The sequence below is a fragment of the Lepidochelys kempii genome, chromosome 1, assembly GCF_965140285.1.
Source record: "Lepidochelys kempii isolate rLepKem1 chromosome 1, rLepKem1.hap1, whole genome shotgun sequence".
NCBI lineage: Eukaryota > Metazoa > Chordata > Testudines > Cheloniidae > Lepidochelys > Lepidochelys kempii.
This window is the reverse complement of record NC_136380.1, coordinates 262,337,601-262,362,898: the sequence shown is the minus strand read 5'-3', so window position 1 is coordinate 262,362,898 and position 25,298 is coordinate 262,337,601. Positions and strand designations below refer to the sequence as shown.

The 25,298-nt window shown below is 47.9% G+C and overlaps 1 protein-coding gene across 1 annotated transcript; it reads left to right on the top strand.

The window, feature by feature from the left end:
• The first annotated feature begins 204 nt into the window (after positions 1 to 204).
• Positions 205 to 24,809, top strand: LOC140904902 (cytochrome P450 2D14). Its single transcript, XM_073327258.2, has 9 exons — positions 205 to 505; positions 9,416 to 9,587; positions 11,071 to 11,223; positions 11,995 to 12,155; positions 12,280 to 12,453; positions 14,935 to 15,076; positions 19,398 to 19,585; positions 20,864 to 21,005; positions 24,631 to 24,809. The coding sequence occupies exons 1-9, from the start codon at positions 293 to 295 to the stop codon at positions 24,807 to 24,809; spliced, it is 1,524 nt and encodes a 507-aa protein (XP_073183359.1). The 5' UTR covers positions 205 to 292.
• The last annotated feature ends 489 nt before the right edge of the window (positions 24,810 to 25,298 follow it).

Below are 25,298 nucleotides of genomic sequence, written 5' to 3'. Positions count from 1 at the left end.
AGAGCTATGCCCTTTTCCTTTTACAGAGGTTGGGCCACCCTTCACGACTACTCCCCTGCAGTTTGTATTGTCTGGGCAGAGGAGGGACTACAGAGCAATTCTGGCCAAGGAGCTCCAAGCTGTGACAGTAGCAAGAGAGGGGCGGGTGTCTGAGAAATAAACCGGGAGGGAGAGAAGGGGAATGGGTGGAGGAAACTGGGGAGGCAGAAACAGCAAAGAGTGAGAGAACAGGAGCAGGAAAAAGAGGCCCGGGGGAGAGGTGAAGGCACGGGAAGGAGAGCAAAGAGAGATCATGGAGCTGCTCCTGTGGCTCTGGTCCCAGCTTCGATCCTGCGGGAACAACCTCCCAGCCCTGGGCATAGCCCTCACAGTCTTAGCTCTGCTGTTTGATTTCCTGAAGCGCAGGAAGCGCTGGAGTCGCTACCCACCAGGGCCGAGCTCTCTGCCCTTCCTTGGGACCATGCTGCAGATCGACTTCCACAACCCGCACGTCTCCTTTACCCAGGTCAGTGCCAGAGGGGCTGGAGAGCCCAGCGTGCTGGGGAGCGGGGCTGGTGTGGGCTGGTGGTTCGTTAATGTAGCTGGTGCGGGCTGGATGAGTTATTTTACCTGCCTGGGGCTTTTCCAACACAGTAGCCATCAGTCCCCCTAGGGGAGGAGGGGCTCTAATGCTCTCTGATTACAGTTGAACCTCAAAGATAGGAACACCAGAGTTGTGGACTTACCGGTCAACCGGATACCCTCTGGAACTGGAAGTCCTCAATGAATCAGGCAGGCAGCAGTGCAGACACCCCCCCCTCCAAAAAAGCAAATACCTTACTGCCTGGGGCCCAGGGCTTCAGCCAAGGGGGTTGGGGCTGTAGCTGCAGGGTGGGGGAATCAGGGCTGGGGGGACTCGGGGCTTCTGACCCTTGGGAGCACCGGGGCTCAGGGCTTTAGACATGGGAGGGATGGGGCTGCTAGCTCTGTTCCCAGCTTCAGCCCTGGGGGAGGGTGGGGGGGGCGCCAGGGCTCAGGGCTTTAGCTAGCAGCGGAGCACCGGTTTCAGCCCCAGCGCTCTCACTGTAGCTAAAGTCCCAAGCCCTGGTGCCCCCTGCTGAAGCTGGGAACGGAGCCATGGGGAGACCAAGCGCCCCCTGCGGGCTGGGGCAGAAGCCAGGAGCAGAGACATGGGGCTGAAGCCCCTCCCCCCAGGTCTAAAGCCCTGAGCCCTGGTGCTCCTGCTGGGCAGAAGCCCTGAGCGCTCTGCCCGCCCTGGACCTCGACTCGAGGGTCAGAAGCTCCAACTCTCCCTGCCCCCGCCCTGACTCCACCGCCCACCCTGCAGCTGCAACCCCAACCCCAACGCCCCCTGTGGTTGATGTCGCTAACCTCTTCTTCAGAGTTACAGATGGACAATCTCCATTCCCAAGGTGTCCCTAACTGCAAGGTTCTCCTGTATCTGCTTTGGCTTTGCTCTGGCTCTAGAATCCAGAGGGCAACATTCCACTCCCGAGTCCAGGCGAATTCTCTGCAAATGTGATAGCACTGGAGGAGAGTGATACTTACACACACAGACTCTCTCTCTCTCTCTTTAGCTTCTCCCTGTCATTTCAGTTGTAGAAGTAGTGTACTGGGCTGTTGCACAATAGCACTGTTAAACAGCTGCTGCATTCCGCCTCCGAGATGGCTGCACTTCAGTGGTCCCTTTATGTACCATCTGTATCCTCTGGGATGAAAAGGGCTAGTGAAAGATTTATTGTATATGAAAATGCATTTGTCTCTGCTCAGATCCATTCATTCAAAAATTTCTCTGGTTTTGGGATGTGGCTGCATGGACGACAGTCTTCCTTGTAGAAATGATTAAGAATCTCAGCAAAAGTGAACAAAACCGTAATCTCCAGGATATGCTTTTATGTAATCTCCAGGAAACTTTAGCATGTGCTTGTTGGCTGTGTCTGCGCTAACAAGAGCACACACAACCTCTGCAGGGTTAGTTGTTGCAAGTGAATGCTTTGTCCTGTCTGGGAAACTACTGATGCAGCTTGTGACAACTAAATCATATTATATGTTGTGACTGTAGTTGCCAAATGCCAGAGGCCCCTTTTCTAGGCTGGTACCTTTCAACATTCCAGTCAAGAGAAACTGGGTCTGGTTCTTGTTTTTACCATGCAGTAGAAAGAGCTTTTGAGTTTCCAGATCAAATCAGATTATGACAATGCTAGCAACAACTCTTTTGACCTGTAGCTGTTTTAACTCCACATTTTTGGTAACAACATATTATTCCCTTTTCTGTCCCTATTTCCATTTCACACAATTTCGTTTTGCTTTTTTGCATTTCTCACAGAATGGAAACGAAAACAGCTCCTTTTACTTACAGAATCATGGAAATCTAGAAATGGCCTATTCTTATCCACCCCTCTCCCTTCTAGTGGTATGCCCCTGAGGGCTTTATCCAGTTTTAATGACCAGCAATGAGGCTTTCATCACTTCTCCTAGGAAACTTCCCCAGTCTGATATGCCTCTCGCTGAGGATTTGTTTCTTGATGTCCAGAGTAAATTTTCCTTTATTTATTTTCCACTGAATGCATCCGATGAAGTGAGCTGTAGCTCACGAAAGCTTATGCTCAAATAAATTTGTTAGTCTCTAAGGTGCCACAAGTACTCCTTTTCTTTTTGCGAATACAGACTAACACGGCTGCCACTCTGAAACCTTTATTTAGGATTTCCCTACACACACACACCCCTCCCCCCAGTTTTGTGAACTAGTTACATGCAGTGTTGCCAATTTAGTGTTTGTTTGGAAATGTGAATTGAAATTGAAACATTAATACACACTTTAAAAGCATATACAGTGTATAATAAAATACGTGTATCTGAAAAAGTATAATAGATTTGAAAAGTATGAACATAGACTAGCTTCCTTATACAGCTGTTGTTTTTATGACCATGTCGGTGCATTCATTTCGGTGATGTTGGCCAACCTAATAATTTCAAATTATGATTTGTAAGCAAAGTCTAAATAGGCTCTTCTTGACAGCCAGTGATGAGCTGGGGGCTGTGGGGAAAGGCTTCAGGACCAGATTGTTTTTACATTCACACGTAATCTACCGAGGTGTCCAGCAAACAGAGCTGTGTTGCCCAAGTGATAGATTTTGGCTGGGGTTGGGTTACAAATCACTTGAATGTGGGGGTGGAGGTGGGGAGGTTATGAAATGTAGTTATTCTTATTGTGGGAGTAAAGGGCAGTAGAACTGTACTTAGCCTTTGCTGATTGAGGGCATCAAGAGAGAGGGTGGGGACAGGTGTTTTGCTTGATGGTCTGCCTGAGTCACAAGTACTATTTGACCTGCCCCTCTCCACTGTTTAAAGACAGAGCTGATTAGGCTCCATAGATAGTCTTTTGTTCTGTAAAATGACCACTACAGCTGAAATCACTGATAATCAGGTCTAAGTGCTCAGACCTGCTGTGGGACAGTGTTTCTGTGGAAGAGACGGCCCAGTCTGCACTAGCAGCGAGGTGCCCCCACCAAGAGCTCAGCTGAAATCATTGAGAGTCGAGATCAAGAGATCAACTCGCAGAGGTCACAGTGGCAGGTGGCAGCAGAAGGTAACAGTGCAGGGCCATTGGCAACAGAGCGATGGAGTGAACAGTGGCACAATGAACAATAGTGGCCAGAGCGAACAGTGAGCAGCTGGAGGAATGAGCAAGGTGCCTTCTTGGTTCCCACCTGGGAGGTGAACTTATGTGAAAACACCTCTGAACTCTGAGTCTCCACTGACCAAGGACAACACTGGTGAGTGTTAATGAGGCTGTTACACAACACAGTTCATGCGAACAAACGTGGCTGTGGCATCATACTTTCTATGTAGGCAAGAGATACCACACACTACAAAACTGGAGGCCAATGTTAAGCGCATTGTCACTTTTAATCCTGAAGTTGAACACTGGTTCTGAACAAGACCAGCAAATGCTCACTGTCTTTCTGCAAGAAACTCAACTGACTGGCTAGAAGCATATGGTGCAACACTGAAAGACTCAACAGTTGAAAAAGTGAAGAACTCTCACTGCATTCAGAAAAGTTCCATACATGGCTGATGAATGCACCAATGCAAATGGTCATCAAGTATTAAGTCATTGTGTACGTTATCTTGATGTCAAGGGTAGGCCAGTAGATGCATTTCTAGATGTTCAAGTTATAGAAGACACATCGGCTTCATCTGTGACAACCCACATCTTAGAAGAGTTAAATGCTTGTCAATTGGACCCCAAACAGATGGCTGCTTGTGCATTTGATGGAGCTGCAAACTTCTCTGGAAGACGTGGTGGAGTACAAGCTTTGCTCAGAGAAAAGTGTAACCCTAATCTCTCCTATACACACTGCAGAGGCCATCTACTCCAACTAGCACTAGTATGAGCAGCAGAATCTTCAAAAGACATTAAAAAAGCTATAAATTCAATGTCTTCATTATATTCTTTTTTCAGCAAGAGTCTAAAAAGACTGAATATCTTGGAAAATATAGAAGATACACTGGGACTGAAGTTCAAATTAGTCCAACCTGGGAAAACCCTCTGGCTTTCTCATGAGCGATCCTTGGCTGTTGTCTTAAAATTACTTCAGCTGTTATTACTGGCTTTGGAAAGTATCTACCAAGATGGGATGGATCTAAGTAGTGAGGCTAGTGGATTACTTTTGCTACTATGTTCAGAGAAGACTATTGCCATTCTCTCTCTTGTAAGTCTACTGTTGAAACCACTTGGGTCATTAAACAATGCCATCCAGGCATCTGCTACAACAGTAGTAGATCTTTGTCCAGCAATAGAAGCTACATTTGGATCAATCAGAGAGCCATCCATTGAAAAAGTACTGGAAGAAGCAAAGACTTCAGTCCAGAAGTTGACTAATGAAGGCATTTATATTGAATCCTTAAGTGAAGAGGACAAGAAGTGTTTATTAAGACAACTGAAAAAGTACACAGACTTGATTCTTAAAAATCTACAACAGCGACTTCTAGATTCTACTCAACCTCTACGTAGCTTTTACAGATCCCTGTCTTATAAAACACTGACAGTTGAGTGGAATGAGGCACTACCAGCAATGAGGCTGCCATGGGATCAGGACAGAATAGAGAATTTGAACACAGAGTGGAATATCATACGACAAATGAATGAAGATTTGACTTCAACTTCTTTTTTTTATCATCACTAGTGGCTCGACCCGATCTTTGTGTTCCGTTTCCTGGGATGAAAGAAGTAGGAATTCATCTCTTGCTACGCACAGTCACAACAGCTACAGTTGAGCATTCTTTTTCATCATTGAATGGAAGAACCGGACACACAAGAAGCCACCAAAGATGAAAGCATTGCATTCAAGAAGTTCATTAACAGAATTGTGCAAAATTATAACAAGAAACCATGAAGGATGTAGACATAGTGCTTCATAGAAGGCTTGAGTAGCCAACTTTAATTTGTGTGATGATTTTAAAACATGAGTTAAATCTAATAAAATGATCATGAAACATTTTTCAGTTTTTACTATGGTGCCATACAGCCCACGTTCACTCTCACAGTCTCACCCCAGCCTCGGCCGCCTTACCCCTATCTATGTCCCCCCCTCCCAGAACCACAGCCCTGCTCCCAGCCCCAGCTCTAGGTGGCGGTGAGGGGCACGGACACGGTAAGGGGGGGCAGAGCTCAGCATCCCCACTCTAAAACTGTTCCAGCGCCACTGGCCAGGTCCTGGTCCTTTATCTCCAGGATGCTGCTCCCGGAAATGGCTGGCTGCTGCTGGCATGTCTCTCTGCACGCTGACCCTGCCCCCAGCACCGTCCTCACAGCTCCCATTGGCTGGTAACCAGCCAATGGGAGCTGCGGGGGCGGTGCTTGCGAGTACGGGTAGCATACGGAGACCTGCTGCCCCCTCCCCGCAAGGGGCGCACAGAGACGTGCCAGCAGCAGTTGGCCACAGCTGCTTCCGGGAGTGGCATGGGGCCATGGCATGCAGGCGGCCTGCCTGAGCCCTTCTGCGCTGCCTGCCGGGAGCCACCTGTTGTAAGCTCCTCTCAGCCAGAGCCTGCACCTCGTACCCACTCCCACACCCCAACCCCCTGCCCCAGGTCAGAACCCCCTCCTGCACCAAAACTCCCTCCCACAGCCCACACCCCTCACCCTCTCTTGCACCCCAACACTCTGTACCAGCCTGGAGCTCCCTCCTGCACCCAAACTCCCTCCCAGATCTCACACCCCTCCTGCACCCCAATTCCCTGCCCCAGCCTGGAGCCCCCTCTTGCACCAAACTCCCTCCCAGACCCCGCACCACGGCCATTAATATAGTAGAAATGTGCGGCCCATGACGACTTACCAAAATTCCTGGAGTGGCCCCCTTGTGAAAAGTATTGCCCAACCGTGGCTTAGAGGAAAGCTACTGTAGAAAAGCAGGAACACAATAGATTGGGTTTTTTTGTTTTTCATATACACATAAAACAACTACTTGTGGTTTTTCTGTACCTAAATTCTTGGCCCAGAAGTGCATTTTCTCCCTGTGGAGAATGTGTGGACAATCCTCAAGAAATCCCACAAATCATAGGTGAAAAAAGGTTAAATTTGGGGTATTTGATAATTGCTTTAAACTGTTCTGCTTTGCACTCTGCAATGCCTGTCTGTCACCAGGGTACAGTGGCCCTGGTCCTCCCTTACATGAGGCACATTTTGTGCTCGTGGAGTCAGAGGCAATGTGTAGGAGGGGCATGGGGGGTTAAGTGCCCCCGCAGCTTGGCCTGCCGGAGGCAAGGAGGGAGAGGGGCTCTGTCCTCTCCTGTGTCTCTCCCCCGGCACATTCGGCTGCTTTCCCAGGCAGCTGGGCGGGGAGCAGGATGGAGCCACTTCTGCCTCAGAGAGCCTCCCAGCCTGCTCCATGTCCCTACCCTTCCTCTTCCCTCTACCCTGCCCTCCCCGTAGCTCCTCCCCCTCCTCCTCCTCTTCCCTTCAGGTTCTGGAAGCCAGAGCCTGGTGGTGGTAAGAGCCACCCAGGGAACCCGGTCAGGGGGCTGGGGTGCCCAAGAGCAGCCCCCAGCCTGTCCCCTCGCCCCCACCGGGCCATGCCACCCAGGGCAGGTGGAGGGTCCAGGACTGCCTACAGTGGCCCAGGCTCCCTCGGTGGTTGTCCGGCTCTGACTTCCACCTTGTCCAGGGGATGGGGCATCGGGGAGAAGAGGAGGAGCAGGGGTGGGGCCACTGAGAGGGGCTAGCAACGGGAAGAGGCTGGTGCTGCAGGCAGAGGCTACGCTTAGTGGCGGGGGAGCGGATGATTTCTGCCTGTGCCATTCCATGCCTGCCCGAGGCTTGCAGCTGGGGAAGAGGGGGATTGCAGCCCTCTGCCCCCCAAATTACGCCCATGTTAAAAAGTGGGCAGGCCTGGCCCTCCCAATTTTAAAACTGGGGGGCCATGACTCCCTCCCCCCTCCCCCGCGCCACCGTTCCAGCACCCCTGCTCCTGGATCACTATAACAGGCTTACCATAAAGTCACAGACAGTCCCCTTAGACTCTCCAGTCTATCTTGCCACCCAGACAAACTGGACTTAGTGATAAATGGTCACCAAAAATCACCCCACATTCAGGTTGCTCCCAGTCCCAAGAGGCCAGTCAGTTACCCCAGATCAGTTGGTACCCTAGATCTTACACCAAAGCCAACACCTGTAGCCAATCCTGTAATAAATGATCTAAAGGTTTGTTAACTAGGAAAAAGAAATTACAAAGTTAATTGCAGGTTCAAGCAAGCAAACATATACTCACAGATGAGTTACCATCTAAATCCTAAGAGTGACCAAGTTGCAGTGATGTGTCTATTCAAAGTGTCTTTCGGGGCAGACCCAGCAGGCAGCCCTGGGGATCTCTAGCCCTGTCAGAGTTCAGACAGCCAAACAGATGGAAAATTTTCCTGTGACTTTGTTTTATTTCCTTCATTCAGCTTCAAAGTCCACAGAACAAGCTTCCTTGCACATCGCATTTCCAAGGTGGGATAGGGTCCTTAACCAGTCCTTTGTATTGCAATGTTCCTTGACGCAGCTGAATTTGATAGTCCTTCTGGATGGGGTGGGGGAGGAGTCCTGTGCCTGGTTCACAAGTTCAGAGCTGACATTTCAAAGTTATAAAGCAAAATGTACAGATTTTCTTGTGGCGTGGAACACCGACATTGCAAGTGAGATTAACGCCTGCAGCAACTCACAAGCATTTCATAGTCTAAACCAGGGGTGGCCAGCCTGACCCTGAGAAGGAGCCAGAATTTACTAATGTACATTGCCAAAGAGCCACAGTAATACATCAGCAGCCCCTCATCAGCTCCCCCACCCTGCTCCCAGCGCCTCCCACCCATCGGCAGCCCCACCGATCAGCACCTCCCCCTCCCTCCCCACACCTCCCAATCAGCTGTTTTCTGGTGTGCAGGAGGCTCTGAGTGAGGGGGGAGGCGCGAGGGCAGGACAGGCTCAGAGGAGGGGGCGGGAAGGGGTGGAGCGGGGGCAGGGCCTGTGGCAGTTGAGCAGTGAGCACCCCCCGCACACTGGAACGATGGCGCCTGTAGCTCCAGCTCCAGAGTTGGTGCCTATAGGAGGAGCCGCACATTAAGTGCTGAAGAGCCACAGGTCGGCCACCCCCGGTCTAAACACGAAATACATTCTTGTAAGACTAATACCTACTTTGAGCAAACTAACATACAGGTGACCTGGTCTGGTCTCCAGCTATGAGTTTGTTAGTTCTTAGCTAGTGCCTGCAGCCTGGGCAAGTGCTGGCACCTCGTTTGCCAGCATCCCAGGAAACGCCCTCCCCCACCCCCAATCCCTTATGTCAGTAATTTTTATTTTGTGTGTATCTGTAGGCAGCACTGCTGTACCCTCTGTGGTAATATCAGATTTCATAACCGAAGCAAGGTTGGGCCTGGTGAGTACTTGAATGGGATATCGCCTAGGCAAAGCCATGTGCTGCAGGAAGCATTGTAGGAGGCTGTCTGTGTCAGTGGTTAAACCAGTGCCACACCAGGAACAATGTACGCTTGGGTCTGTTATCCTTGAAGACACCAAAAGAGGTCCTGACCTCTGGTAGTCGTTAAAGACCCCATGACACTTTCACAAGATCCCTGGCCAAATTTCAACTTGGTTAGTTACGTTCTGCTGACAAACTCTTCCTGCACCTTCATCTGACAATGGTGGTGTTCTTCACTCCCTGTGTAAGTGGCTGTGTAGTGATGCTGTGAGTTGTTCCACTCCAGAGGCGGCTGCACATCAGTGATTAGCTAACAAGCCCAACAGAGTGCTCTGAGATCCTTCTAAGTTAGAGAGCGTACAGAAATGCAAGATGATATTTTTCAGGCTTGCCTTCCAGCAAATTTAAGTGTCATCTGGCTTCCAACAGTATATTTTTCCTTTTTCTTTTCTTGACAGCTGAGTAAAAAACATGGAGATGTCTTTAGTCTTCAGAACTGCTGGAGTAATCTGATAGTAGTGAATGGATTCAAAGCAGTAAAGGAAGCATTGATCCAGAAATCAGAGGACTTTGCTGACCGACCATACTTTCCTATACATGAGCACTTGGGTTATGGAGAGAACTCCGCAGGCAAGTATCTTGGAAACTAACACAGTTCTCTGGTAGTGTTGCCAGAGGACTGGCTTTATCATTTGAGTTCCTGGAGAGGTTGGAGGGGTCTTAAGGAGTGAGCTGCCTCCCCCTCTTGTCCCTCTGTTGACGTTGCTTTTGGTGGAGTCTGCCCCTGACACTCCCTCTCGCGAGGAGGAAGTCAGGCGAGATGGAACTGGGGACTCTCCTTCCCAACTTCAGCGCTGCAACAACTACTAAGACAGGGCCGTTCTGAAATGCTCAGTGGGATGTACATGCCAATCAATACCGATTGGCTGCCACTGTCAGAACTGGCGGAGTCCTACCCCTCACCATATGTATGCACCTTCCTCGGCTTGTAAAAAAAAATAACCTCCTTCCAAGGAACCTCCAGGACCCAAGAGTGAAAGTGGGGGAGGGTAGAAAGAAATACAACCTAAAAAGGAGGCTTGTTGGGCTGGAATCCTCTCGGGTTATCCCAAAGCACTTTCATAACAAAGATTAGAGCTGGAAAAATATCTGTAGAGTCACATCTTCTCAACCTCGCCCTGGCCCATACTCTGGCCTTGCGGTGGCCAACCTGTGGCTTCGGAGCCACATGCGGCTCTTCAGAAGTTAATATGCGGCTCCTTGGATAGGCACTGACTCTGGAGCTACAGGTGCCAACTTTCCAATGTGCTGGGGGATGCTCACTGCTCAACCCCTGGCTCCGCCCCCACTCCACCCCTTCCCGCCCCCTCCCCTGAGCCTGCCATGCCGTCACTTTTCCCCCTTCCCCTCCAGAGCCTCCTGCACGTCACAAAACAGTTGATTGGGAGGTGCGGGGAGGGAGGGGGAGGTACTGATCAGCGGGGCTGCCGGTGGGCGGGAGGCGCGGGGTGGGGTGGGTGGGAGCTGATGTGGGGCTGCTAATGTGTTACTGTGGCTCTTTGGCAATGTACACTGGTAAATTCTGGCTCCTTCTCAAGCTCAGGTTGGCCACCCTTGCTCTGGCCAATGCAGGGATGCTCCCTATAGTAGGCCCTCCAGTGCTTTGTCCAATCCAATTTTAAATGACTTGTGGTGGGGCATCCATTAATTCCTTTGAGAGACTATTGAGTAGTTTAGTAGCTCTAATCATTGGGAAATGTTTTTTGACATCCAACCTGAGGCTCACACCCTCAGAGTATAGCATGGCTTAGCTCCATTAATTGTATCCGATTATACGAGCTGCGGATCTGGCCCTGAATTTCATCCCATTACTCCTAGCTATACCTTGGCCCTCCATGAATAATCCCTCTCCTTCTGCACTAACCACCTACACCTATGAAGGCTGAAATAATAGCTCCCATTAGTTGCCATTTGGCCAAGCTATACTTGGTTCCTTTTATCCTTCCTCAGAAGCCAGTCCCTCCAGGTCAGCTCTATTTTGTTGCTGTCCAGCGAATTTTGCATGGTGTGCTCCCAGAGCTTATTACATCTCTTGTTTATTAATACTTTCCAGGGGTGGTGCTTGCAAGATATGGTCATGCGTGGAAGGAGCAAAGGAGATTTGCACTCTCCACCTTAAGGAACTTTGGGATGGGAAAGAAATCCCTGGAGCAGCGTGTGACCGAGGAAGCTGGATTTCTATGCTCTGCAATCAGTTCTGAAAAAGGTTTGCAGCATCAAGGGAGATGGGGCAGGGGATCAATATGACTTCCACAGATAAGGAAATGAAAGGATAATATGACTGATTATGAAGGAAGGAATAATAACACAGTATCTCACATTTCTACATAATCCCTGATAGCTAGAAGGATACTAAAGTGCTTTGGAGACCAGACACATAGTGATCATTCATCCAGCACTATCATGAAGCCACCTGTGGGGTCGAACCTGACAGCTGTTTTAACATGACAGTTTGTGATGGGAAGTAAAACAAAACCAAAACCCCGACACCTCCAATTGAATGTGCAAGAGGAATTTTAGGTTGGTAGAATGTAATTACCTCAACTGGAATCTGGTGAAGGCATCAACACGAAGACACTTCCAAAACATGCCATGACGTCTTTAAGGACGTCACTTTTATGCCTCAACTTAAAAATGTCTGTAGCAGCACAGTAACATCTGTCTGTACACAGGCGGCCCGGGTTCAGTCCCGAGGCAAAGAGATGAGTATTAATGACTGAGTCCGCAGCACAAACCTGCAATTCTTAAGTTTTCCATGGTGGTCTCTCTTCCAAGTATTGAGCAGGCCCAACCCTGTTAGTATGTGAGACATCTTTAACTTCCCCAGCTTACATGAGCATGGACTTTCAAGTGGTTTGTTCTGTAAGCAGTCTTGAAATGTTAGCGGTTCTTGCTCAGTATGTTCCATGCAGTGAGGGGCAGGCTGCAATGATGCTGTGCCTCCTAATGTCTTTGGTTGGTCTTGTATGTTTTTCAGGCCGTCCTTTTGATCCACATTTTCTTATAAACAAAGCAGTTAGCAACGTGATCTGCTCCCTTATCTATGGTCAGCGCTTTGACTATGACAATAAGAAATTTCAGAGGATGCTGCAATTGTTTGAACAGGCCTTGGACGAAGAAGCTGGATTCCTGCCCCAGGTAACTCAGCACATATGATTTGGTCGGTAAGAAACTGCCATTTTATTGATCAGTTAGATGTATTTTAGTGATTCTTTTCTGAGAGCCATAGGGTGTGGTTTTCTCTCTCACTCTGTTATCTTAGCTCCTTATTGTAGTACCGTGGCTGCTGCGCATCCCTGGAGTGCAACAGAGCATCTTCCGAGCCCAAAAGGATGTCCTGGAGTTCACAGATGACCTTGTGAAGGAGCACAGGGCGACCTGGAATCCTACCCAAAAGAGAGACTTCACTGATGCTTTTCTGCAAGAGATAGAGAAGGTAGGAGGAGAAGGGCAGGTGTAGATCTCTTTGGCTCTGTGAATACATTAGTGATGGGAAAACTCCATGTTAGCTTCCCTTGTCCCTTGTTGTAAAGTTTACAAGTAAAATCCTATTGCGAATAGAACTGCTATGAACAGATCGCTGTTCTGTTTCTTCTGGTTTTCACTTATCTGGTGAGCCTAATGACTTCATGCTCAGAAATCAGCTGAATAGGCTGATATTTGGAACTTTGTACTTATACAGCCAGGCACTTACAGCCTAAGGCAGTGCCCCAAGAAGTCAAAGGTGAGACTCACATTGACTCTAGTGGGTGTGGTACCTGAGTCCTTAGCTCACTTGGCTGTGGAAAAGCCCTGAGATAAGCCAACCATGTACAGTTTAGAGACACTTTTTAATCATTTTGGCAAAGGTCACAGTAAAGACTTTCTTCATCCTTCATCCTTCATCCTTCCAAGTCACAGCTTTGTTCAAAGGCAGGCTGCTGGGAATTCCTGAATGGAAAAATGTTCCAGAACAAAAACCAAATCTGTTTTTATATTTTTCTAGAACAGCTGGTTGCAAAATTGAAACATGAAACAATGAAACATGGAAATATTTCACTTTTGACAAAATTTCATTTAGAAAAAATCATAATGAAATATTTTTATAGGGCTGAAACATTCTGTTTTGAGGTTGTCAGAACAGCACATTTCAATTTTTCATTTAGAAATTACTTAATTGCTTTTTTTATTTTATAGTATTTTTTAAATTTTGATTAACCTGAAATCCTTTTTGAAAAACTTTCATTTTGTGGGAAATTTCTAAATGTCAACTTCTTGTTCTGAGTCGTAAACAAAGCTAATTACATTTTAATTGGCTCTTAAATAGCATATTAGTTATTGCCCATGTTAAGTCTAAGTCCAAATTTACAGAATTGCTCTGAGAAAATCGAGATAAGAAACGCTTAGAAAACAGACACATAAAATCCACAGCATTACAAAAGATAGCCAGACTACTTCCTGCTGTGATCCTGTCATATCTCCTATGCTAAGCACGGTGGCCCTGAAGAGTACTTGGTGGGGAGACCTGTCTTGTAGAAAATGAGACTGTTGGTTCAGTAGGTAGCACTGAGGTCCTGTTCTCATAGAAGCTACCAGGGCAGGAATAGGGCCTGTCAGATTGTTATTCCCAGGTACGTATATGAACTTTTGGAATCCTGATGTTAATTGGTTGGCTAGCATGTTGGCTGCACCCTGCTCGCTACAACATGGAATTTCTGACCTGATCAAGTGAGAGTGATCACACTGACCTCTTGAGGTTGCAAAGGCACAAATCTCTAAGACTGACTGGAGACCCTCCTTTAACTCTGGTGGCAAGAGACTGTGGGCAGAGTTTCCAGCATGTATGCTGAGTGTACTGAGCAGCATCAGCCAGTGGGAGTCTGCCGTGCCTGGGTACTCCTCCTCCATCTTCATAAACTCTTTCAGGTGCCTTTGGCAGTGGTGCTGGAACTGGGGGTGCTGCCGCACCCCCTGGCTTAAAGCAGTAATAACACAGACCAAATACATGGTTTCCAGCGTCAGCACCCCCACTATAAAAATTGTTCCTGCACCCCTGGACTTTGGTGGGTCAGAAAATGCCGCTGAAATGTCCACCAGTGCCTCAAGGAAACTGCCCAATTCCTGACCCAGGCGTGACAGCGCAAGCAAAAAAAGTTCTTGAAAAGGGGCCTCTTCCATGTTGCTCGGCAGGCAGTGTTGGCAGGCTGGTCACGCTTCCTGTAACGTGCAGGGTTGGCATGAAGCTTCCCCACAGTCAAAGGCTAGAGCGGCCACACTCTGGGGGGGTGCTAGGGAGTCTGGGATATGGTTGGTTTGGCTCAGGTCTGCCTGCTACTGTGTGGATGCCAGAACCCCAGGTTCACGCCTGGGCTCGAAAATTCTTAACGTAGGGTTGATAATCAGCATAGACTTCTGCAAGGGTAGTCAATTTTTTGTCAGGGTCCACATTTCTTGGTCAAGGTATAGGCAAGGTCCAGACTACAGGGAAAATAATAAAAAAATAACAACAATAATGATAAGAAGTAAGTAAAAAGATTTCAAGGTCTGTTCAAAAGCATCTAGCAGTCCAGATTTGGCCTGCCGTCCACCTATTGACTACCCTGGTGTAGATGCTCAAGCCCATGGTTCTCTAACCCAGGGTCAGCTGAGTCAAGTGCCACTAACTCTGGGCTTATATTGCAGTGTAGACATACCCTGTGTTTTTGGAGCAGAAGGTCCTGAGCATAAGTCCATGATGTGTGGAATAAATGATTACCTTGAAATGTATGTGACCAAGGAGTCATTACAGCGTTTGTTGTCATATGTACGTGTTTTGCTGCACTCTGCAAACAATTCAACCTTTCAGTCTGAGAATATGAATTACTACTATCTACAATTCTGCTCCTCTCTCCACAACAAAAATCTAAGGTCAAATCTTGCTCTCCTTTGTTCTCTTCAGGCTAAAGAGCATGCGGGGAGCAGTTTCAATGACAACAACCTTCGTATGGTAACAGTTGACTTGTTTACCGGTGGCACTGAGACCACTTCCACCACCCTGCGCTGGGCATTGCTGTTCATGCTTCTCCACCCTGACATACAGTGTAAGCAAGGGGACTGGTGGAGATGTGACCGGTTCTCCCAACCCTGCATCTTCCACAGAAAGAAAAGGAGTACTTGTGGCACCTTAGAGACTAACCCATTTATTTGAGCATAAGCTTTCGTGAGCTACAGCTCACTTCATCGGATGCATACTGTGGAAAGTATAGAAGATCTTTTTATACCCACAAAGCATGAAAAAATGGGCGTTTACCACTACAAAAGGTTTTCTCTCCCCCCACCCCACTCTCCTGCTGGTAATAGCTTATCTAAAGTGATCACTTTCCTTACAATGTGTATGATAATCAAGTTGGGCCATTTCCAGCACAAATCCAGGGTTTAACAAGAACGTCTGGGGGCGGAGGGTAGGAAAAAACAAGGGGAAACAGGTTACCTTGCATAATGACTTAGCCACTCCCAGTCTCTATTCAAGCCTAAGTTAATTGTATCCAATTTGCAAATGAATTCCAATTCAACAGTCTCTCGCTGGAGTCTGGTTTTGAAGTTTTTTTGTTGTAATATCGCAACTTTCATGTCTATAATCGTGTGACCAGAGAGATTGAAGTGTTCCCCGACTGGTTTATGAATGTTATAATTCTTGACGTCTGATTTGTGTCCATTTATTCTTTTACGTAGAGACTGTCCAGTTTGACCAATGTACATGGCAGAGGGACATTGCTGGCACATGATGGCATAGATCACATTGGTGGATGTGCAGGTGAACGAGCCTCTGATAGTGTGGCTGATGTTACTAGGCCCTGTGATGGTGTCCCCTGAATAGATATGTAGGCACAGTTGGCAACGGGCTTTGTTGCAAGGATAGGTTCCTGGGTTAGTGGTTCTGTTGTGTGCTATGTGGTTGCTGGTGAGTATTTGCTTCAGGTTGGGGGGCTGTCTTTAGGCAACGACTGGCGTGTCTCCCAAGATTTGTGAGAGTGTGGGGTCATCCTTCAGGATAGATTGTAGATCCTTAATAATGCGTTGGAGGGGTTTTAGTTGGGGGCTGAAGGTGATGGCTAGTGGCGTTCTGTTATTTTCTTTGTTAGGCCTGTCCTGTAGTAGGTGACTTCTGGGAACTCTTCTGGCTCTATCAATCTGTTTCTTCACTTCCGCAGGTGGGTATTGTAGTTGTAAGAATGCTTGATAGAGATCTTGTAGGTGTTTGTCTCTGTCTGAGGGGTTGGAGCAAATGCGGTTGTATCGCAGAGCTTGGCTGTAGACAATGGATCATGTGCTGTGGTCAGGGTGAAAGCTGGAGGCATGTAGGTAGGAATAGCGGCCAGTAGGTTTCCGGTATAGGGTGGTGTTTATGTGACCATTGTTTATTAGCACTGTAGTGTCCAGGAAGTGGATCTCTTGTGTGGACTGGACCAGGTTGAGGTTGATGGTGGGATGGAAATTGTTAAAATCATGGTGGAATTCCTCAAGGGCTTCTTTTCCATGGGTCCAGATGATGAAGATGTCATCAATATAGCGCAAGTAGAGTAGGGGCATTAGGGGACGAGAGCTGAGGAAGAGTTGTTCTAAGTCAGCCATAAAAATGTTGGCATACTGTGGGGCCATGCGGGTACCCATAGCAGTGCCACTGATTTGAAGGTATACATTGTCCCCAAATGTAAAATAGTTATGGGTAAGGACAAAGTCACAAAGTTCAGCCACCAGGTTAGCCGTGACATTATTGGGGATAGTGTTCTTGATGGCTTGTAGTCCACCTTTGTGTGGAATGTTGGTGTAGAGGGCTTCTACATCCATAGTGGCCAGGATGGTGTTATCAGGAAGATCACCGATGGATTGTAGTTTCCTCAGGAAGTCAGTGGTGTCTCGAAGGTAGCTGGGAGTGCTGGTAGCGTAGGGCTTGAGGAGAGAGTCTACATAGCCAGACAATCCTGCTGTCAGGGTGCCAATGCCTGAGATGATGGGGCGCCCAGGATTTCCAGGTTTATGGATCTTGGGTAGTAGATAGAATATCCCAGGTCGGGGTTCCAGGGGTGTGTCTGTGCGGATTTGATCTTGTGCTTTTTCAGGGAGTTTCTTGAGCAAATGCTGTAGTTTCTTTTGGTAACTCTCAGTGGGATCAGAGGGAAATGGCTTGTAGAAAGTGGTGTTGGAGAATTGCCGAGCAGCCTCTTGTTCATATTCCAACCTATTCATGATGACGACAGCACCTCCTTTGTCAGCCTTTTTGATTATGATGTCAGAGTTGTTTCTGAGGCTGTGGATGGCATTGTGTTCTGCACGGCTGAGGTTGTGGGGCAAGTGATGCTGCTTTTCCACAATTTCAGCCCGTGCATGTCGGCGGAAGCACTCTATGTAGAAGTCCAGTCTGCTGTCTCGACCTTCAGGAGGAGTCCACCTAGAATCCTTCTTTTTGTAGTGTTGGTAGGGAGGTCTCTGTGGATTAGTATGTTGTTCAGAGGTGTGTTGGAAATATTCCTTGAGTCGGAGACGTCGAAAATAGGATTCTAGGTCACCACAGAACTGTATCATGTTCTTGGGGGTGGAGGGGCAGAAGGAGAGGCCCCGAGATAGGACAGCTGCTTCTGCTGGGCTAAGAGTATAGTTGGATAGGTTAACAATATTGCTGGGTGGGTTGAGGGAACCATTGCTGTGGCCCTTTGTGGCATGTAGTAGTTGAGAAAGTTTAGTGTCCTTTTTCTTTTGTAGAGAAGCAAAGTGTGCGTTGTAAATGGCTTGTCTAGTTTTAGTAAAGTCCAGCCACGAGGAAGTTTGTGTGGAAGGTTGTTTTTTTATGAGAGTATCCATTTTTGAGGGCTCATTCTTTATCTTTCCCTGTTTGCTGTAGAGGATGTTGATCAGGTGATTCCGCAGTTTCTTTGAGAGCGTGTGGCACAAGTTCAGCATCTGCTGTCACCTTTGTGTTCTGGGGGTATGAAGCTGCCGTAGCAGCAGTCACAGCAGTGATTGGGGAATAATTCCAGTGGAGCACTCTCTGAGGGGGAGAGCAAAGACCTGTGGGAAGGGAGAAAGGAGAGAGAAAGCCCCTGTTCAAGATTTCAGTGTCAGAGGGAGCACTCACACTTTTCTTCATGACAAGTGCACTTTGAGACCCTTGTAGCTACTTGGTAACTCTTCCTTCTCTTAGGGTCTCTGCAGGGATAAATGCTAACCTGCTTGAATGTGCTAATGCCAGAGGCACAAGTCCATAGGCACTGACTCCATGAGTGCTCCACGCTTGGAGCACCCACGGGGAAAAAGATTGTGGGTGCTCAGCACCCACTGGCAGCCCCGCCAATCAGCTCTTCCCCAATTCCCCCTGCCCATCATGGATCAGCTGTTTAGTGGCATGCAGGAGGTGCTGGGGGGAGGCAGGGGGAAGAACAAGGGCAGGGCGCACTCAGGTGGAGGGGGTGGAGCAGGGGTAGGAAGAGGCAGGGCAGAGCGGGGGCAAGAAGAGGCACGGCAGGGGTGAGGCCTTGAGGGAAGGGGTGGAGTGGGGGTGGGGACTGGGGCAGAGTGGGGCTCAAGCACCCTCGAGGAAATTAGAAAGTTGGCACCTATGCACAAGTGGGTCAAATACAGTATGGGTAATGTGGGATGTCTCTAACAATGAGCTTATTAACCCATAGAACGGAGGATGACTATGTAAATTGGCCTGAGTAACCAAAGATGAGTGTGCTCTCCTTCAGCTCCTAATTCCACATTCCTCTTTCCCACTGTCTGCAGAGCTCACTTTGGCCCTTGCCCCCAACCAAGGCCAATACCCTCCTATAGATATCTCTAGGTAAACTCTGCCTTCCTAGCACTCTTGCTTCCAGAGGCTTTCACCAATCTCCCTGTTCAACAAACACACAAGACCTGATTGCAAGGTCAGGAATCAGTAGCTGGGAAGCAGGGCAGTGCATGTCTGGGGTATCAAACAGGCTTTCTGATTGTGGGGGTGAGAGAAATCAGTAGTTCATCCAGACAAGGCCCATGCCCTCTCCCCACTGCAGGATGTCCTTCCTGACCCCTGAACAAGTGCCCCTGACACCAGCCACCTCCCACACACTTAGAGCACCCACTGCCTAGAGATGACTCACTTGTAAACTGCTCAATAATTGATAGGAAGCTGGTTAACAAACTCTCAGAATATTAACCCACATTAAGTATACTTATTACACTTCTATATTATAATAGCTCCCATAGGCACCAATCAAGATTGGTTCCTTGTTGTTCTCAGCGCTGTACAAATAAAGATAAACAGACAATCCCTGCCCCAGAGAGTTTACAGCCTAAGAGTAAATCCGTAGGCTCCTCACTTTTACGGTGTTGATGTACATCATTAAATATGTTACATCCTCCTCAATGTAAAGGGTCTTTTTCCAGGTAAAGTCCATGAGGAAATTGATAAGGTGATTGGCAGGGACAGGTCACCCCAGATGGAGGACCAAGCGAACATGCCTTATACCAGTGCTGTGATCCATGAAACTCAACGTTATGGGGATATCGCTCCTGTTGGCATGCCTCACATGACATACCGGGACACCGAGCTCCAAGGCTTCTTCATTCCAAAGGTATCTATGGCCAGGCAGGGGATGCAGACCTCCTCTCCCCTTGCAGACTTATGTCCTGCAGCTGCAGACATTCCATATGTGAATCTCCCCAAGGTTCCATGCAGAGGGGGGTGGAGCACCAGGCCCTGAATCACACAACCATTGGCGAGTTATCAAATGTGCAGTTTTAAAAGGCCTTGGGCTTCAGAGACAGCCTTGTTTATGTGGTTAGCTCCATCTTGAACAGGTCTTTGGATATCTGAAAAAACAACGAATTGAGCTAAGACACTACTAAGGATTTCAATCCTTACAGGGGAGACTATAATTTTGTCTTGGGCACCTTCTAACATTCAGTACATCTGCTTGAAGGTGGAGAAAGGTAATGCTGACTGACTGTATAGAAACTACCAGCTAGGTCAGCAGTTCAAATCCAGAACAGTAGCAACTAACACTCTATTATCTGAAGGGTGTTCAGAGGCCACTGTGCATCTCAGTCCAGTTCCAAATGGACAAGAGACAATGACGGGCAATTACTGCCTTCCCTGGTGACAGTCTCATCGGAGAGACCAAAGCCACACAACACTCAATTCCACTTTCGCCCCTAGAGGAAGCTCCTCTAGCTCAGGCCTGAGGCATCTGAGAGGAGAAAGATCTCGCTTTTTCTGTGAAGACAATGAGAATTGCGGTTTGGAGTCTCTCAGTCAGCACACTCTTACCAGAGCTAAAATTAACTCGAGAAAATATTTGAAGCAACTGGGGAGTAGAAGCAATTTTCATCACATGAACCTCATTAGACCATGAAAACACCCCTTGCATACGCTTACGTTATGTGTACACGATGCACCTTTTAGTGACACCTGTGCCGCTAAAAGGTGTGGTGGGTAGCCGCTCTTAGTTGGCAGGAAGAGCTCTCCCACTGACAAAGCGCTGTTCACACCGGCACTTTTTGTCAGTAAAACTTTTGTCGTTCATGGTGTGTGTGTTTTTCTTCACACCTCTGAATGACAAAAGTTTAACCAACAAAAGTCTAGTGTAGACAAAGTCTTAGTCTAGCTAGCATGCAATGGAGAAGGGCGACAGGCTTCAGAGCACACGCTGTGCCCTGGCTGGGGCCTTGAAAACGTCCCACTCCATTGTGCTATAAGATTATACAATGAGGTACCTGAGCTGGGTTCTGTGCCTTCCTCTGAGGCATCCTACAATGGCCACTGCTTGAGATGGGATATTGAATGCAGAGGGACTGGTCTGTTCTGGTGTGACAATTCTTATGTACCCTGTTCCTTCTCTGGGGTGGATCAGGGGACGACAGTCATCACTAACTTGTCCTCGGTGCTGAAGGATGAAACGGTTTGGGAGAAGCCGCACCAGTTCTACCCGGAGCACTTCCTGGATGCAGATGGGCAGTTTGTGAAGCGAGAGGCCTTCCTGCCTTTCTCTGCAGGTAAATCCAAGGGGAGGAGCAGCTGGCAGAGGCCGTCCCTGTGGAAATGAGACACAGTGCATGAGATGTGACCCACTATAGTTATGGGAAAATGAGTCTCCTCTAAAGCAAGATGTCCCTCTTATCATGAGAGCAGCTTCCTCAAGGGGAAGATCAGTGCAGTCTGTGCTGAGCTGGGCCTGTTCTACAGTACCCTGGTGGAACCAGTATATGTAATCTCTGCAAAATAGCTCCCTCTCTCTATTTCTCCAGTGCAGAAACTCTGGCCTTGAAATGCTGTACTTCAGGTCAGGCCTTGAGAGACTGAGCATCTTGTCCCAGAGTCCTATGTAAACCACTCAGCCAAAGGGAAGCAGTCCTATATTCTACATTCTGCTGTAAACTGGGCAAGCCCTCACCTTAATTAATTCGTTGCTCACCTTCTACCGCTGTAGTTATTTAAATAGAAAATAAATTGTTACAAATCAATTAAGGTTGCTTATGTAACAAAGCCACCTACCTAATCCTACAAGAGTGCAGAACTGCCAGGTTAAGGAGGTCCTCCGTCCCTTAAGCCTATACATCCAGCCGTCACATTAGGCTCTGTTCTTCATGAGCATGCTGCATCTCCCCAGAAAAATTACTTCATACTTCAGTACATCTGCTTGAAGGTGGAGTCCCAGGAACTGGTTTAGAAGCAATGTGCACACACACAGGTGAGGTGTGTGTTATTGGGAAAGGGATGAGGTCGTAGTTAAGGCTTTCTGTTAAAGCATGATCAAAATTGTGTGCCACATACTTCTTTATCTGTTGCAAGGCACCCTGATCAAAGGAAGGTGTTAGTTACTGGAGGCTCTGGGACCACTGCAATGGGGAACATGGATCAGTCGGGGATAAAGGGGAGATGGATGTTTCCAGTTTCCCGTATGCTTCCAACTCACCAGAGAGATGGGAAGAGGGAAATACTGATTCTCTGATACACACCAAAGGAGGCCAGCTGTGGCTGGTGGAGGGGCTGTAGGGTCTGTCCTAACCCCTCTGGTCACCACATCAACAGCAGTGGGAAGCCTGAACCAGTGGGTCACTGCCTCTGCCAGGCTTGTACGAGTGCAGCCCAGGAGTCCCAGCAGTGTGAACCATGAGGACTTCGACAGGAGGGTCTATGCACTGAGCAGTATTATAGCTTTTCCACAGAACCTTTCCCAGTGACTGGTTGGTGCTCTCTAGGTTTGTTTCAATGCAGCCAACCGTTTCAGTGGCAGAGAGGGGTTGAGGTCCCATCAAAGAAAAAAATGTGACACAAACTTAGTTAGGCAGCTTCTAACGCATTTCCAGGATACTCTGCAGTACTGGGGGGTTCTCTGTGTGTCTGGGTACTAAGCTGAGCTAGGTATTGGCTCAGCGGGTACATCTACACTTCAGACTGGGGGTGTATGTTCCAGGTTGGGGACACATACCCACGCTAACTCGGTGATAGCATGTAGGAGCGTAGCCACTGCAGCGTGAGCAATGGGAGGGGCTGGCCGCCCTGAGGATGATCCCGTCCAAGATGGTAGGTACCTACTCAGGTGGCTAGCCCCTCCCACTGCTTGCACCCCCATGGCTACACTTCTCTTTTTAGCACACTAGCTAGCTCAGAGTTAGCAGAGGCACGTCACCTCGAGCTGGAGCTTACACCTTCCAGCTCAAAGCATGGACGTAACCTTGGTTAAAAGCCAAGTTAGTTTTTGTTTTATGATTTTATTTTAGTCCATAAACAGGTAATTGCGCAGCCACCCTCCATTTGTGCCAAACTGCAGTGCAATAAGAGTCTCCCCTGCACCCTTTGTCAGTGCCTGCCTTTCACTCTCTCTGGAGCAGTGGTTCCCTGAGGGGCAATCCTTTGTGTGCAGAGGACGTCATTTTGCTCTGCACAGCATGACCTCGCATGCACCATATGCACCAGGTGGAGGACACTGTTTCGTAGAGCTAGATGGTATCCTCCACATGGCGTTACCTTACACTTACAGTATGTCTGAGATTGTGCTGTGCAGAGGACACCATTTGGCTCCTCCATGTTGTCTGGGGTTCCATCAGGAAATACTTCACTAAAATGGGGTCACGCTGGCAAAAAATTTGGGACACGCTGGTCTATAGCCTCACATAATTCAAGGATGGACTTTTTGTTAGCAGCACAAAGCACAACACCTCTACCTTTCCTATTTGCTCAATAGCTACACTCGATAATAGTGTTGCCGCTTTCCATCTTGAACAGCTGGTCAAATTTCAGGGCCCTGGGGACATTCCAGTTGGAAGTAGAAATTGAAGGAGTCAGGTATTTTCTTTGATGCAGTCTTGTTTATAAGGAACATACAAAGTCCTGCTTCTCTGAATTCAGGAGGAACCAATAACAAAAGGAGCAGTTTCTTAGCTTATGGCCCCAAGCCTCTTTTGCCAACAGACCCAAAACCTTTTTTCCAGAGTCACACTGCACTCACAGGCTTGTCCTTCTTGCTTTTGTCTCTGCCTCTCTCTCTGTTTTTGTCTGTTCTCAGTTTTCATGTGTTCTCTCACACACTCACAACTCCCTTCCCCCTGCCTCCTCCAACCCGATCACAATAGCAAGTGGACCTCCCTACCCACCAGATGCTAGTTTCTGGAAAGATTCTATTAGGCCTTGTTTTAGGTGTGGGTTACAACTATCTTAAGTGAAGGGTGTGTTCACACAGCAGTTTGAATGATGTTTTGAGTCAACACATAACACAGTTTTACCCAGCTCATATCATGGTCTGACCCATAACTTCAGTTATCAACTCATAGACTTCAAAGATTCATTTTACTATCTTCAGAGAGAACAGTCCAAAGAGGAAGATGGGGGTGTTGTCATAAAGGTTCCTAATGACCAAGAGAAGGATTTTGCAGTGGCTACGGGAGTAGATATGGCACCAGTGAAGTCTTTCGGGCTGGCGGTGAGGTGATCCTGTTTGTACGAGTACTGCAAAGGCTTGCTGCAGTGGTTTAGACTGAGATGGGTCATTGGTGAAGATGTACCACTTTGGTTTTCTGGACTCAAGGCAAATACATGATCCCCAGATCGCACTTGAACCAGAATCTCCTGTCTGGTGGCATGGGCATGTTATTCCACCTCAGATTTCTCTATCTAAAGGCATTTATTTGCCCATTTTGATTCTAGAAGTTAAGAATTCCACAAAGAGCATATGGGACAGATCTTCAACTGTAAATTACCACAGATCCTTTTACATCAATGGAGTTGTGCCAATTTAACCAGCTGAGGATTTAGCCCTGTGTATTAAAGTGTCTGACCCTTTTGAGTCAGGCTAACTAGGCAGTAATTCCCCTCTCCAAATCAACTGACAGAGTCTTTTGTTTTATGATTTCCACTGAAGCTTCTGGTGCTGGCCACAATCAGAGACAGGGAATCAGATTAAACAGAACATTGGTTGGTCTAGAGAAGTATTTCCTAGTTGTTCCTGTTCACACAGGGTCCGGGAATAGGGAGACTCACTATCTGCTGCATATGGAGGCAGATTCTCTGTTCACTCCAACCTGTGGGTGCGCAGTAAGGTCTTACTCCTTCAGTGACTAGTCATTTACATGTGGTGTTCTATCCTCCTCCTCCCCTCTTTTCTCACTCCCACGCTTGCAGGTCGCCGTGTTTGCCTGGGGGAACAACTGGCCAGGATGGAGCTTTTCCTCTTCTTCACCAGCCTCTTGCAGCACTTCACCATCCATCTTCCTGAGGGCCAGGCCAGGCCTCGAGAGGATGGACACTTTGCCACGACACTCGCCCCCCACCCCTACCAGATCCAGGCTGCCCCAAGATAACAGGAGCACCTTTTCAGATTGGGGAGGAGGGCAACTTTAACCATGATTCCAGGGGACACTTAGGCACCTGAAAACTCTAGGGTTTTCTGCAGATTATAATTTAGAAATTAGCTGATAGGAGCACTGTATCTAATTCCTGTATTAAAATAAAGAGAATTAAATAAATATTAGGCCTACTCAGCTGTAACACTAACATGTTCTCACATCTTGTATCAAGTCCCTGGAGGGACACTGGTTAGATATAACATTTTAATGTATATTCTTACTAACTCTTGAAGGCAACAATTGAAATAATTGTAGAAAAATCTAGATTACTTTCTATCACTTTTTGCAGTTCGCCAAGCTTGGAGTAGATCATTTAACTTTGGAAACATCCTACTAGGGCAAGGCCCCATGAGTTTATACTGCACCTGCCTGGGCCTGTATGGGTGTTACCTCACTCCAAATAATAGACTAGAAACTGATCTTAAACAGGAGTGAAATTGACAC

Bases quoted from the DNA above. Each gene is read 5' to 3' on its own strand.
- LOC140904902 (XM_073327258.2), top strand. From the start codon at position 293: ATGGAGCTGCTCCTGTGGCTCTGGTCCCAGCTTCGATCCTGCGGGAAC. The intron at 506-9,415 runs GTCAGTGCCAGA...TTTTCTTGACAG, and splicing joins CGCACGTCTCCTTTACCCAG to CTGAGTAAAAAACATGGAGA. The intron at 9,588-11,070 runs GCAAGTATCTTG...AATACTTTCCAG, and splicing joins TTATGGAGAGAACTCCGCAG to GGGTGGTGCTTGCAAGATAT.